Source organism: Heloderma suspectum, chromosome 4, assembly GCF_057233095.1.
Source record: "Heloderma suspectum isolate Gila_16-S chromosome 4, 16-S_ref, whole genome shotgun sequence".
Taxonomy (NCBI): Eukaryota; Metazoa; Chordata; class Lepidosauria; order Squamata; family Helodermatidae; genus Heloderma; species Heloderma suspectum.
This window is the reverse complement of record NC_139461.1, coordinates 169,943,616-169,958,750: the sequence shown is the minus strand read 5'-3', so window position 1 is coordinate 169,958,750 and position 15,135 is coordinate 169,943,616. Positions and strand designations below refer to the sequence as shown.

Sequence of the window (15,135 nt, the reverse complement as noted above, 5' to 3'; positions counted from 1 at the left end):
CACTCCTGCTTGGTCCTTGTGGCTCCTATTTACATGCACTGTAACTGCATTCGTATAATTAACCTGACATCTAATTTGGTCCATCATTGGACAGCACCATAAGTGGGTTAAAACAGATTATGTGGTTAATTCCTTTAAGACTGCCAGTGTTTCAAGTGGCTCTGGTTTCTGCACTTTTAATGGCAGTCTGACATAGAAATTAGCTGGCAAAGCTTTTGCAGACATTGACGGTGAAACGACGGGAAGAATTTTTGTGTATCAGCATGCTATCAAAAGTAAGCATAGAAACAGAACAATTTTTTTAAAAAGTGACAACCTAACTTGAAGTGCCAGCAGATGGAGATATTCCTTTACTAAATGCCACTTTAAAGACCTTCGTGGTTAAAGGAATGTCAGTGTCAGAGGCTGCTTTTAATCAGGGAGAGAACTTACATTGTGCCAAGTGGAAAAGGGCTCCTCTTATCTGTGTTTGTGTTTAGTTCCTCCAGCCTTAGTGAAACTGCTTATGCTGATGCACTTATAAAATCAAGGCAATCTCCAAGCGGCTTCTTGGCTCAAATAGATGCTTTGTCTCACCCTCCAGGTTTATACGAGTCTTCTGGGCACAGGGAAACATTAAAATAGCCATACCCACTCATGCTGGCACACAAAGACGAACAAGCATCTCTTAACACTCTTTGGACAATAATTGAGGGGCTGCAATCTTACCTACCTAGAAGTGAGCGCTATTGAGATCTGCAGGACTTGCGTCCCAGTGGACAAGATCAGGATTGGAGTGGAGGAGAAATGGACTTCTTTGCCTTCGTGGAAAGGCACAGGAGCTGGCTTCTGCCCTCGTTGGTCTGTACATGGAAGCACTTCTGGAACCTAGATGCTTTGGTTGCACAGAGGCAATTTCCAGGGCATTAGGAGTGGCCCATGATGGTCCTTGACATGTTGAAGTCCAGATCTTGGATGGTGCCATAAACTTTGCTCTGCTCTCTTCTGTAGGAGATACTGTGGAATCCTGTGGGCTGTACCACATCCCTGGTTATCAGAAGAACATTCTGGAACATCAGGTGAGAGATGGAGGGAGAGGTGGCATCAACTTTAGAAAGGTTGAAGGAATCAGATCTGATTTTAGCAACCATAGAACAGCTCTGTGCTGGTCATTGCTGGGTGTCATGCTGGGGATGTGGGGTGGGAAATTTTCCATTGCTATATTTTTCCATGGAAAAATTTCAATTTCCTAAGTTCATTAGTAACAATGAATGGATGCCAACTGCAAATACAATACTAGGCGAACTTGGCAGTTTCAAAGCTGTAATTAATGTTTTTCAGGTGAGTATCCCTAGCATGTATGTGAGAGAATACATATATGTCACTGAAGTAAATATAAATAAATAAATATAAATAAATAAATAAAATGTCTCAGTATGAAATGGAACTAATAAGTAGTGACAGCAAAACTGAAGGTGCCCCAGCAACCTTAGTGAAAGAGAGCTGAACTCTGTTGAAATAGATGGGTGGTGTCAGCATGTCGTGCCGAATTCTTTGGGCTGCTAGAGAATTAATTAGTGCAGCCTTCCCCAACCTGGTGCCCTCCATGCGGACTGAAGGATGCTGGGAGTTGTAGTCCAACATATCTGGAGGGCACCAGGTTGGGGAAGGCTGAATTAGGGTGTCTACAGTTTTCAGTACCTTTGTTTCTTTCTTACATTCAAATAAGGGAAGAATATGCTATTGTCTTTAATTTTTTTTTTACAAATATTCCAATAAAAATGTCATGTAAATCACATTAAGTTTGCTTTAATCTTTTTCCTCAAATATTTCAGGTCACATACTTGTATACTGAGACAACAAACAAACATGGAGTCCTTTTTTTTCTTTGTTGAATTTAGTAAACATGCTAAATTAGATCACTCACTAATGATTTTCTAATGTACACTGAACATTTTTCAATGCAAATTGAACATTTTCCAATGCAAATTACCCAGTGCAAATTAGCCTAATTTGCATCAGAAAATGTTCCAATTCAAAATTTTCTGGAAAACCCACATCACTAGTGCCATATCAACAACACGGTTGGGCTGGAATTCCCAAAAGCTGTGTGTAGTACTGATGAGTCCAATTTGCCCTGAGCTAGAGTTTATTATTAATGGCCTGAGGAGCTGGCTCTCTTCTCTTCTATATTATCAACGAAGGGAGCTCAAACTGACTGTAACGTCGTGCATTATAAAATGGTGCATGGTGTGGAGAAAGTAGGTAGAGAGATCTTTTCCCTCTCATAACAGTAGAACTTGGAGTCATCCAATGAACTGAATGGTGGGAGATTCAGAAGTGCTACTTCACACAGGATGTGGTGATGGCCATGAATTCAGATGGCTTTAGAAGGGGATTAGAAACATTCATGGAGGAGAAGGCTATCTATGGCTTTTAATCAGGATGGCTATAGATTACTTCCAGGATCACAGGCACTATGCCAATCAGTATCAGTTCATGAGCTGCAGTCGCCATCGCGTCGTGTCCAGATCAAACTCCGCTCTGCCATAATGTAGCCACTGCCACACTGCCAAGCTGTGGTTCGATCAGGTGGTAGAAGGATTAGCCGGTGCAATGCACCGTTACCAGGGTACGCCCGATTGTACAACAATCTTCGAGGAGGCTCCTTCCGTGTACCCCGTGAGCTGCAGCTGGAGAGGGCTATTGCCCCCATGTCCTGCTTGTGGGCTTCCTGTGGGAAACAGAATGCTGGACTAGATAGGCCTTTGGTCTGATCCAGCAGGTGTCTTTGTCAGGGTTCCGCCATTGACCTGGACCCCCTGAGCAACTCCTTAAGGATCTCTTGCTTCCTTAAGAGTCCCACCTTCCTTCTTTTAAACTTCCCCTTCCCAGTAACATGGCGTGGGGTAGGTGTGAGGTAATTGACAGTCTAGACACAGGGTTTAACCACAACAGTTTACCGGTCAATTAGAGTAAGCAAATCACAACTAAAGGTATTTACACAATAGAGCTGAGTGATTAGGCATTAAGAGAAAACAAAAGTTGCAAAAGCCAAGTTCCTTTACCCTAGCTGTGCTTAGACTTCACCAGCCTGCTTCTTCCTGCTCCTCTTCAGGCTCTGGTCACCTCAGCTCTGCTCTTACTGCTCTGGTCTTTCTGACTTTCTCTTTTTATATCCTCCTCCCCCAAAACTGAAAGTAGTGCTTCAAACCTGAAGAAATGAAACTTAACTGGGGAAATGAAACTACTCCTCTCAGAGATACCCCCCCCCAACAAAAAACTCTGGGCCTGACATTTTTTCTTGCCTCTATAGGCCTCAAACCTTCACACTCTTCTTATATTCTTATGGCTATATGATCTTCCTTAAAAACATCTATCTTTTAAAGCTGTGGAGTACCAAATACTCCTGTGGAGTTCTGGGAAAACATACTTATTTATCTATTTTGTTTTATTTTAATTTATATCCCATTTCTTTGACCGGAGCCTCCAAAGTGGGTCACCAACATTCATAAAAGGCAATGATTCTATTATAACATTTGATGTGGAAAATCTGGGTTCAAGTCCCATTTGTGCTGTAGACTTCTTTGGCAGACTGTCTCTCAGCCTCATTCTGTCCACTCGTGAAATGGGAATGATACTGATTTTCCTCACAGGGTTCTTGTGAGGATGAGTGATGTTAAGGAAGATTTTGACCTATCCTGAACCTTATGGATAGGGTGAGAGTACAAACCTTTAGGTTTAGGTTACAAATAAGTTTATCCTGATCAATCATCTTTGTGAGCCTGCCTCTCTAATGTCTGCAATTTTCTCCTTGATGCTAGAACACTTTAAATGCCCGGAACCGGACTGTCTCTGAGAGTTCCACTATATCCATGGTAGAGGATACCCCAGAATCCCCAGATGGTACAGGGGAGGAGGCCACGTTAGAGAAGCCTCCCGCAGAGGCAGCTGAGCGAGAGCAAGCAAAGGTGAGGCATCCTGTTGGGAAGGGCAGCCTTCTGAGAAATACGCTGAAGCTAGGACTTTATTCCTGGTTCATTGCAATTCAGAGGGGTCAGAATCATACCTTACGTTCTCTCAGACTGGGAGTGATAAACAAGGTCTAACTTCTGTTTCACATGGCTGGAAGTACAGCAGGTATATACCTCGACACTGAATTTAACACAACATATTATTATTTATTGACATATATTTAAACGATTTCTATGAGCTCCACTACACCAGGCTAAAATCCTGCATCGTTACCCAGGCTTCTGCTACTGGATTATTTGCAGGTTTAACACTGGGTCCTTCACACGGGTAGACATGTGCTTTTGGGGGGGGGGATCGGGAGGGGTGGCTCAGGGCCTGCTGCACAGCGTGAAGGGTGGGTTGGGGCCCACGCCATAGCCCCACACGAGACGCAGCGCGGCATGGAGGACTCGTGAGAAGGCGGCACCCAGAGGCGGGCGGGGGATGGGGGAGGCATGTTTCCTCTATGTTTATTATACAGCCACTAGTTGGTGCTGCCGATATATCGGATTATCTCCATGCCCTTTCAAAGTGGGATAAATGAGGGAAAGCACGCAAAGCGTCCTGGACGTTGATGTCATCATCTAAAGAACCCGCAAACTTCCGTGAGTGGCCAATCACAAGTGTGCAATAAATTGCTCATGTAAAGATGCTCTATACCTTTCGAAATCATATTAGAGCACATACTCAGAAGTAAGTCCCACTGTGTTCAGTGGGGCTTACTCCCAGATAAGTGTGCATAGGATTGGTCTTCATTATCTCAAAGTATGGTAATGAGAACACCAGGTTGGGTGGTTTTAAAAGATGGATTATTGGGGGAAATCACATTGCCTAGGGGTGCTTCTGGACAAGGCTTTTATTGTGCAACTGCCTTGCCCCATTTACAGAATTTTACAGGGGATCCCAATGACTTCATCTTTCACTTGTAAACCTCTCATTTCTTCTCACTGCTTCTTCCATCCGTTTTTCTTTTTTACGAAAAGTTTGCAAAGGAGGAAAAGATGGAATTGCTGCACAGTTCCAGCAATTGTGGAAGCCCCCATCTAGAAGCACCCTAGGCCTACCAGTGGCCATTAGCCATGTTCAATGGAACCTCCATGTTCAGAGGCAGTATATTGCTGAGTAGTAGATGCTTGGAACAATGAACATAGGAGGCGGCAGCTGTCATGCCCTGATGGTGGGCTTCTAAGAAGCATTTGGCTGGCCTCTTCTGTGGTCTGATCCAGTAAGGTGATGCTTATGTTCCTGTGTGATCAAGAGGTCGGAGCCTAGGGTTGACATTCTCTCACAAAATCTAAGGATATTTCTCAAGCCCTTATAAATTGCTTTGAGCTTATATAACCTGAACATAATACCTATTACTTGAACCTACATTTAGTGACTTCTGTGTTCTGTCCTGCATTAGCAACATTCACACAGTTTTTGCAAGAGAGGCTCGCAGATACTTTTTAGTGTTGTGTGTGAAAGTGACCCCCTTCATGGATCACTGCCTTGTTGTGGCGAAGGGGCTTGCGTAACTCAGTGAAGCCATAAGCTATGTCGTGCAGGGCCACCCAAGACGGACAGGTCATGGCGGAGAGTTCTGACAAAATGTGGTCCACTGGAGAAGGAAACGGCAACCCACTCCAGTAAGAATGCAGGACTTTCTCTAGTCCGCCAGCGTACGAGACAGGAAAGTTTCATGTTGGGTTTTGGTGCCTTCCAATTTCTTCCACAATCTTTCAGGGCTCATTGAAGAAGAGCCCAAGAACCCCCACACCCAGGATTTTGTATTCTTCCAGGCCTCTGGTTTTGGCTGGCTCAGTTGGTTCCGATCCAAGCCAAATAAAGATGCAGAACCCTCCAAGAAGGTACCAGCTGCTCCTTTGGACTTTCCTGCTCCAGTTTCCCAGGTAAGGAAGGGTCTCTTCGAAAGAAAGTTTCTGTCTGTTTGTTGCAGTAACCTGTTAAAGCAGAAGAATCTGCTTTCCCGGTCCCATCATTCTCCAGCACCTGTACATTGTGGGTCTGCCATTACCGATGGGCAGCTTGGTCTGCCCTTCCTGATTTTTTCATTGAGGAATCCCTGATAAGCATTGGGGGAACCCCAGAGCTTCATAGTGGGACACAGTTTTGAAAACGTCTGCCCTAGACCAACCATTTTAGGAGGACTGCATACCATGAGTGTGACCAGTGTTCTCTTTGCAACATTTTCCTACTGCTGTAGGAAGCTAGTGAGGTTCAGACAGTGGGGTGGGATGGGGGCAGTTGGAAAATTGCATTACATTTGTCAGAGGCTGGTGGGGGAACTGAGGGATATGAACTGGGCTGGGAGTGCGCAGGGGTGGGGTAGGGGGATCAAGGTTGGCATTTGGTATTGAATCACCTGAGGCAAGAAGGGTAAGAACTGGTTTATACGTACATTCAACAGGATAAAGTGGTAACGCTTTTCCTGGATTGTACTACTTTGAGCTGCAGTAGGGATTGGAATTTGGAGTCCCCCCCAAAAAAATAATAAGAAAAAAATAACCCCACACCAATCTGCTTACACACAGAGAAACAGTATATTGAAGAGAAAGTTGGGCTGAGCCCTTCTCCCTGTTTTGTTTGTGCAGGAAGGTCTTATGTCTGGGAACATCCCCACTCCTCTCCTGCAGCCTGAAGTGGTGCTGTCCAGGCAAAGATTTACCACTGGATTCTACCGAATGTATAAACTTGCTGCCTCCCCCACTGGCCCCCTTCTCCTCTTTTCGGCCTTCCCTCCACTGTTTGGTTCTTTGCCCTGACTCATTCAACTGTAGATGCATCGTACCCCCTGACCCCACTGTCACTGTTTCTTTAATGTTTGAACTGTTACTATTGAGGATTTATTGCTTGGAATGTTTCTTTTTTTCTTCCGCTTCTCCTGGCTCAATGGTAATGTTTAATTTTTCTCTATCACTAACATTTTCCCTCAGTCTTTCCCTTCCTTCATTTGATTTGTTACTAGATTGTAAGCGCATGGGCAGGCATATTGGTTTATTTTTTTATTGATTGCATAACACCCGGTTGTTTGGGATGATGATGGTAATGATTAAACAGGGCTGTTGTCCTTTTGAAGCACCAGTCATGTATTAGGATCATGACACTGCAAAGAACTTACAGTGTAATAGCAGAAGTGCGTAGGATTGTGCCCTAAGTGACTTCCTGCAGCTCTGTGAGTGTTGTGTGTGATCTCACATCAGTTCATGTTGCCCAGTGTCCTAGGTATGGATTTGTTTTGTGGGGGTGTGGGGGAATCTGTCCAGATCCCATCAACGGGAGGCAGAGGGCAAATTTTGAAAGTAGCTCGCAGTTAGTTTGTTTCATCGGTGTGTACGGTTTCCTGTCTGCAGGAGAAAGCAACTCCACCACCTTTCCTTCCTCCCCATGGTGAGACAAGGCCTTCATCCCTTCCTCCTCCTCTTCCTCATCTACCTCACACAGATGTCAACCCTTTTTCCAAAAGCTCTCTGGGTAAATATATTCCTGTTTATTTCTGAATAAATTGCTGGGTATATTGCTGATATAGATGTAACAAACAAAAGGCACTTTATATGCAAGGGCTTTTGGCAATTTCCCCCTTTTCTGCAGCCCCTACCACCCTCACCATTTCACCCTGGAAGGTCCCCTAATCTTTGGGAGCAGTTTCGGGAGGGTGGGAGGAGGAAAGAGGCTGCTGCTAGGAGGTTGTAGCAGAAAAATAGCCTCAAACAAGCAGTACTCCCATGCTACTTTGCATCCAAGCAATGGATCAGCCTTTAAACACTATATATTTTGTTTCCTCAGGAACCAAGAATCCGCCAGGCCATTGCAGCACGGAAGGGGCCATGTTTCGAGATGTGGGAGACAAGGTGAGAGGAGGAAAACCTTGTTGCACATGAGGGAGGCCTCCACTTTAGAAAGTGCATCACCGGGGGAAGACAGGGCTTTTGGTAATCCATCCTGGCAGAAGTGCAAAACCAGCTGTCTCGAGAGTGTATTTCTCTCCATTTTTCTTGATGCGCTATATCTCTGGTGTATTGTATTTTTTTCAGCCAGGGGATCTTGGCATTTCCTCCGAGTTCCATTGAATGCCAAAGTCAAATCCCCCCTGATTTTTCTGGTTTATATTTCAGGCGAGTTTCTCCAAACATTATAACCCTGATCATGTGCTTCCACCCCCAAGAGGAGGAGTTCCACTTTTCAATCCTGCTCAGGTACAGCGTGTGTGTGTGCATGCCCATGAATTGTATGAGGGCCACTGAACCAAAAATGGTATGCAAATAAACTACAACAAAATAAGAATGATCTCAGTGTCTCAGACCAAGGGTCCCCCTAGTCTTCTTCTGGTGATTGTCCTCAGCTTCTGGTACCTAGAGTTATACTGTCTCTAGGCATGGAGGTCTACTTAGCTGAAATAATCATAGCTTTCTCCATCATGCACCATTTTGGCTAGCTGCACTGACAGGTACCACTTTGCAAGGGTCCCTGGTCAAAGTTCATTAGGCACAATGCCATGCTGATGCCTTACCCCATGGGTTTGGGTGTGGAACAATGCTCAAAATTGGCATCGTAATCCTTTCTACTGCAAAGTGAGAGTTTTGCCATTGGAAGGGGTCTAAAATTCTATTCAGCACCTCCAATTCTGTGATAGAACACATAAAAATTGGTGAAGCATATCTAAACTGACCACATCTGCAATTTTTTTTTTTAAACTTGTGTGCTCTTTTAGGCTGCATACTTTTTTTGAAGAGTGAGGGTTTGAAATTCTACACAGTTCTTTCCTTAACAGGTTGTCACACCAGCTGCCTCTGGTGCTGGCCATCCACAACGGATTTTGCAACGGCACTACCCTCCTCATCCGCAGTGATGAAAGACCTACAAGATAGCTCTGCTCCTCTGGTGGGTCGGAAGCCATCCCCTTGCATGAAGATTACAACAGTCTGGCCTGTGTTAGGCAGCTGAGAGTCCCTTCTTTTTTGCTGGCATTGCACCTCTCTCTCTCCAAAGTCAATGAGCAAAAACCTGAGGAGGTGGACATGCACCTTTTCCACTCTAGTTTGCTCAGTACCTTTAAAAAATATGGTTAAGCAGGTGCTGTGTAATGAAGACAAGATGAAGATGTCTCAGGTTGAGCCTGGGGAGACGAACTGATAATAAAAGGGGAAAAATGAATGCCAGGAAGGCCTCAGATTCTCTTTTACACTGCTCAGGAGAAAGGGCCCAGTTGACTCTCTGCATGGTTGATCAACACAGTTGCTCATGATCTAGCCACTGGGAGGGATAAATGAGTTAGGGATGTGTGCAGGGGCATCAGGAAGAAGCTTAGAGTTCCATTAGCACAGAGGTGGGCAACTTGTGGCTCTCCAGATGTTCTGACCTACAGCTTCCATCAGGCCTAGCCAGCATAGCCAATGATGAGGGATCTTGGGAACTGTAGGCCAAAATATCTGGAGGGCCACAAGTTGCTCACTCCTGCTTTAGCAACTGCCTCTGCTTCCTTAGGAAGGGCCCCCTCATACTTCGAGAGCTGAAATCCACTTGTGAATCATGTGCATTCAATGTGGATGAACTTTACAAGCTATGCAGCCTGATTCTATACACTTTTACTTGGAAGTAAGTTCAGCGAGGCTTATTCCCAAGGAAGTGTGAATAGAATCACACCCTGGGGCTCCAGTCCTACACACACTTACTAGAGAGTAAGTTCAATGGAGCACTGAACACAGTGCGACTTATGTCTGAGTAAATATGCATAGGATCCTATGCACATTTCCTTGGGAGTACATACCATGGAGATCAGTGAGATGTACTTTGAACAAATGTGCATAGGATTTGAGTGCTACATACCTTAGAAGGCTAAGCCCCTAAGCATAATTACCTGGAAACAAAGCCCATTGATTTATCAATAAATTAAACATTTGGAAAATGACCAGACTGCAATACCTGCCTTCAGTTTGATGTATTTCTCTCTCTCCCTCCCTCCCTCCGTCCCTCCCTCCCCCCCCCTCTCTCTTTCTCTCTCTGAATGACTTTGACCCTAATTCAGCATTGTTTGAAGTGTGTATATAGCAGTAAACCTTCTGGAAATGAAAGACATGGGGAGGAGGTGGATTTTGGTGAAAGTCTCTGTGAGCTGTTGCCTAGCAAGATGAGGTGGTGCTGGTCTACTGAAGGAGCAGCTGCCTTTCTGCCTGAACTGAAGTCCATCTGAGATGGTGCCAGCCTGTGAGAACTACTGAGAAGAGAAGCTCTCCTCTCTGTGGAGGAGAAGCTGCTGCCTTCCTTCTGGGGTGGGCCTCTCTTTCTCAGCACCTTGCTGAAACTGGGATTGCTGGGAAGGATAGGTGACTTGAGAAAGAAAGACCTCTGCAGACTAGGCCAGGAGTAACCCTCCTGAGACAACATTTTCTACTCAGGGTGGCCTCAGAAGTAAAGTAGAGGAAAATGCTGACTTTTTGTAGAGTATTTTGTAGAGTTCCAAGACCCCACGTCTAAAGAGACATATTTTTTGCTCATGCCTTGCCTTGGGGAATACTAGCTTTTAATCCTGTGTATCATTGTTTTGTTTTTCCAATACAAATTTGTTGGTGCTCCAAGTTATTATCCCTTTCTACCAATTTAAATTAAAAAAAAACTTTTTGAAATTACTATCCAGGCTTGTGAGTGGGGAAACAATTGCCTTGTGATCACTAGCTGACACCAAGATGCAAAACATCTTGCTGCCAGCAAAGGTTACACAGTAAACAAAAAAGCAAGGTTGCCCCAACTGACTGAGCTCTGTTCATAGAAAAGTCATACATCACACCTTTCATCCAGTTGCTAGCTACACCTTAATACACAAAGTGAATAAGGAAGAGTTTGGTGTGTGGCTTGTCTGTGAGAAATGTGTTAGCTTTACACATTGAAAGATAGGGTTTTCTTAGGCTAATGCTATTTATAAATATGGCTGGCTGCAGAAGACCATTTACTGGGTGATAACTTACCATGGGCTGCATGGCACCTCACTGAGAGCTGTTCATCTGTTGCACCTACCCATGAGTCAAGGGGAATTTTTCACACACCAGCCTCTTTGGATTTCTAGTCAGGAACATAAGAACGTTCACCTGACCCTGCCATCCATTTCCAGAAGTAGGCAGGCAGATGCTTCTGGAAGCTCATAAGCAGGACATGAAACTGAGGGCCTCTCCTTGCTCTTTGTTCCCAACATCTAATGAGGTTGCCAGAGTTCTTATCCATATATCTTTATTTTCATGTTCTACTCCGGATATTATTTATTTATTTATTTATTTCACTTCATTTCTATACCGCCCAATAGCCGAAGCTCTCTGGGCGGTTCACAAAAATTAAAACCAAATGGCACACAATAAAACAATTTAAAATATATAGAACACTAAAACCACAATATAACAATACAACCTATGGAACTCACTGCTGCAGAATGTTGCAATGAACATGGGCATAAATGCCTTCTTTAAAAAGCTCTCAGAGAAAGAGGGTGTATAATAATTTTTTTAAAAAATACTAAACTGAATTTAAAAGGACACAACTAGGCAAACCTTTGAGAGAACTGCAGTGTGGTCTCTACCACATGAAATGAACACTGTCTTCTTATGCTCTAAGGCTTTCACATATGTAGGGGAGTATCTATCTTCTGTGTCTCCGAGGCCCAGCTGTCCAAAAGCATTCTTTCCCCAAGAACAGACAGTCCCAACACAGAGAGGGCCAGGCTGTGAGCTGATCCAGCTGCAATCTTAGCCAAAGGGAGGCCTACAAGTGCCAGCACCAGCTGTGGTTCCTTAAGGGAGCTGACCTTTGTTCCCACTCCAAGTTGGCCATGTTCATTTTGACCCCAGGTGAAGAGCTCTCCTCCTTTTGAGAGTGCCATGGAATGATGGTCGCCACATGCAATTTGAATGATCCATTTCTCTCCCAATTATTTCAGTAGCCTTGGCTCTGATTTAACACCTCCAGATGCAAAACTGTGCTCAGAAAGTTTCCCTTCTGTTGAGAGAATAAGCAGATGAGATGCTTCACAGTCCAGTAAATCCACCTTGGCATTCTTTTTTAATTTGATGTGCTTGGGATGCTTGGGGGGGCTCTGGCCGCGCCCTCCGTCCTCCTCTGCTCTGCCAAAACCCACCACGGTCCTGTTTGTCTTCACTACGGCCAGGCAGCCGTGTTTGCAGCTGATCTGGCAGATGGTGCCGGGGTCCGCCTCCTCGAGGAGTCTGGGGTGGTGGCCCCCCTGGGGGAACAGCAGCAGCGAGGCTCTGGATGGCGATGCTGAAGTGGGTGGCGAGTCCACTTGGAAGTCCAGCGGGGTGCCCACCTCACCCCTGGCGAAAAATTGATACAAATTTCTTTCTTTCCACTTCAGGTTTATGGATGGGAATCCCTTGACCCTGTCACAGAGATATATTGCTTTTGCATAGGGGGATTCCATACAAAGAGTAGAACCAATAGCTTTTGATAGAGCTGCCCACCGTGGAGGAAGAGTGTAGTAAAAGCCTTATCTCATAGGCAAACACTGTTGATAACAGGCTTTCTATGTAGTTACACATACACACTGTTATAAATTATTACTTGATAAATGGTTGCTTGTAGCCATCTTATTACTTATTAGGGCACAATGCTATGCATGTCTAGACAGAAAAACGTCCTACAACTCCTAGCATGCCCCAGTGAACAATGCTGGTTGGGCGATTTTGGGAATTGTAGGACTTTTTTCTGTCTAAACGTGCATAAGACTGCATTCTTAATGTAATATTTTGTGAATTATTGTTATTAGCAAAGGCCTGAAAATATTTTCAGGAGTAAAAAAAAAAAGGACACTAGAAACTCTTCTAATGTACTGGATAAGAATTCTAGTGGAATGGAATATGTGGAAGGGCGCAGGAGTCATTTATACATTACTATATTATTCATGGGAATACTGTTATTCGTGTCCATTGAGGACATGACCATCTCTCTGGGCTTTTATATAGCTTGTTTGCTGGCTTAATGACTTTGGATGGCTTGGTGGCTACTCCAAGCTGCTGAGATTTGCCGGTCAAACCAATCAGCCAGGGTTGGGAAGTAACGCCAGCGTGTTCGGCCTCTGTGTGTTTGGGTGTGAGATGCAATGTAGCCAGAGGAAGAGAAACAAGTCTGAGGTTTTGCGGCTAGCTGGCAAGAAGCAGCCTTGGAGAGTGCAAAACAGCACTTCCCTTTTGCCTTTGTCTTGAATCATACCCTCTGTTGACTCTTGGCAATTGCTGCCCTCAGAAACATCCATTCTCCATTGCCATTTCTTCATTTAACTTGCAGATGGATATCTCTCTCCTACACCACCCTTGCTCTCTGGCTCAATCCATAGCTGTCCCTCCAGGATAGCGATCGCAGTCCATAGGTCCACTGTCCTCATTGCCACTACTAGATCTGATAACTAATTAGAGTGAAGGTGGCATCTCTTGAATCTTGAAGGTGTTCCCTTTTAACCAAATATTTGCTGAAGGCAAAACTGCTCTTCCAACATAGCTTGGAATTTGTCACCCATATTTGTATGAACAAATGTTTGTTGGATGGAGAGCCTGCATTGGGTTGTGAGGCTAGCAGGCACCCTGCCTTGCCTCACCTCATCCCACTGAACGCAGTAATGCTGGCCGTAAGGCTTTCATAAGCCCTTAGACAGGGCACCAGTATCTGCAGGAGGAAGGTTAGCTCTCCCTGCTTCTACCCACAGCCAAGCTCCTATTCTAGCTGGGTGTACGCTCACCTAAGTGAGGTGATGCCTGACAAAGGTAGCAAATGGCTCTTCCCCCATACCTTCCCAGAGGCTCTGTGAGGGGCGACAGGCTTCCACTAGGTGGCTGCTAGAGTTTCCTGTAGGAGACCTATAATACACAAATCTATATATTGTTGAGCCACTTGTAGCCCTTGAGAAGTTTTGGCCTGTGCCAGGGTTTTCCTCATGACCGGAACCCCCTGAGCAACTCCTTGAGGAACTCTCACCTCCTTAAGAGTCCCACGTTCCTTCTTTTAAACTTCCCCTTCCCAACAACATGGGGTTTTGGCTGTAGGCATGGGGTGATTGACACCCTAGACACAGGGTTTGACCAGTGTCTAGAGTGCAGAGCCAGAGCCAGCACCTGTAGGAGAGCCAGCATCCAGGAAGAGGGAGCGCCTGCTGCTTGTTGCTGCTGCGGCCGCCACTGCCACTGCTGCCGCTCTTCCTGTGGGCTTCTGCCTGGTAGACCGCCACTCCCTGCGCGACCAGGCCCCCAGGCACTGAGCCAGCTGCTGCTGCCTGTCGCCACCTGTTCCTCCTGGAGGGACCGTATAGGCTGGCTGGCTGAGACGGCCTGGGAGAGCCAGTTCTGGTGAAGGGGATGTTTTGATTTTTGTTTAACTGTTGGTGGGGGGTGGGTTTGAGGGGGTATTGTGTTTTTAGGGGTGGGTAGCCTGCTTAATAGGCAGAAGCAAGGGGGCATGTGTCCACCTGATGGAGGCAGTGGGGGGAGTGTTGGGGGCAGACTATACTGAGGCTGGGTGGCAGGCGCTGGCGGAGCGCTAGGGGCAGGCCATGCCCGGTGAGGGGAACAAGGGAGAGATGTGTAGTATCTGTCCCCTGTTCCGGGCCTGTCCAGAGCCAAAGGATGGCTGGGGGAGGCATGACCCCATCTTCTGGTCTTTGTCTGCTGCTCTGCAATGCCAGGTCTGTTACCCAGAAAACATCCCTCATCCATGACATGATCCTGGATGAGGATGCAGACTTGGCATGTATTACGGAGGCCTGGCTGGCTGAGGCCGCTGCTCCAACTCTGGCGGCCATGTGCCCAGCCGGGTTTTCGTATGCACAGCAGCCAAGGGCTGGGGATCGGGGAGGGGGAGTGGCTGTTATCTACCGGGAGTCCTTGGTCTTCACCAGACCCCCTCTCCTGGAGACCAAGGTTGCTGAGTGCATGTACTGGAGGTTGGGCCCGAAGGGCAGTCTGGGGATTCTGCTCATGTACCGTCCACCCCTGCTGCACGACTGACTCCCTGGCCGAGGTGCTTGAGGTGGTCTCTGATGTGCATGTGCAGACCTCTAACTTATTGGTGTTGGGGGACTTCAACATACATTCAGAGGCTGTCCTCACAGGGGCACCTCGGGATTTCATGGAGACCATGGCTTCCTGGGAGCTG

The 15,135-nt window shown here is 45.9% G+C and overlaps 1 protein-coding gene and 1 non-coding gene across 4 annotated transcripts in view; one reads left to right on the top strand and one right to left on the bottom strand.

Moving 5' to 3' along the window:
• SEC16B (SEC16 homolog B, endoplasmic reticulum export factor) overlaps positions 1-10,566 on the top strand; it is a 62,303-nt gene extending 51,737 nt beyond the window's left edge. Inside the window, exons 20-27 of one of the 3 annotated variants that reach the window (XR_014790397.1) lie at positions 991-1,058; positions 3,804-3,950; positions 5,775-5,885; positions 7,347-7,467; positions 7,780-7,844; positions 8,109-8,189; positions 8,765-9,319; positions 9,438-10,566. Coding sequence is in view for 1 of the 3 variants with exons in the window: in XM_084851219.1 (XP_084707345.1) it covers positions 991-1,058; positions 3,804-3,950; positions 5,775-5,885; positions 7,347-7,467; positions 7,780-7,844; positions 8,109-8,189; positions 8,765-8,842 (671 nt within the window). In the remaining 2 variants the exon portion in view is untranslated. Of the gene's footprint in view, positions 1-990; positions 1,059-3,803; positions 3,951-5,774; positions 5,886-7,346; positions 7,468-7,779; positions 7,845-8,108; positions 8,190-8,764 lie in introns of all 3 variants that reach the window. The other 2 variants (XR_014790396.1, XM_084851219.1) reach the window with 2 other exon arrangements.
• Positions 10,567-13,527: 2,961 nt separating this feature from the next.
• Positions 13,528-13,813, bottom strand: LOC146347732 (Nuclear RNase P). The gene has a single exon (XR_014790885.1).
• Between the last annotated feature and the right edge of the window lie 1,322 nt (positions 13,814-15,135).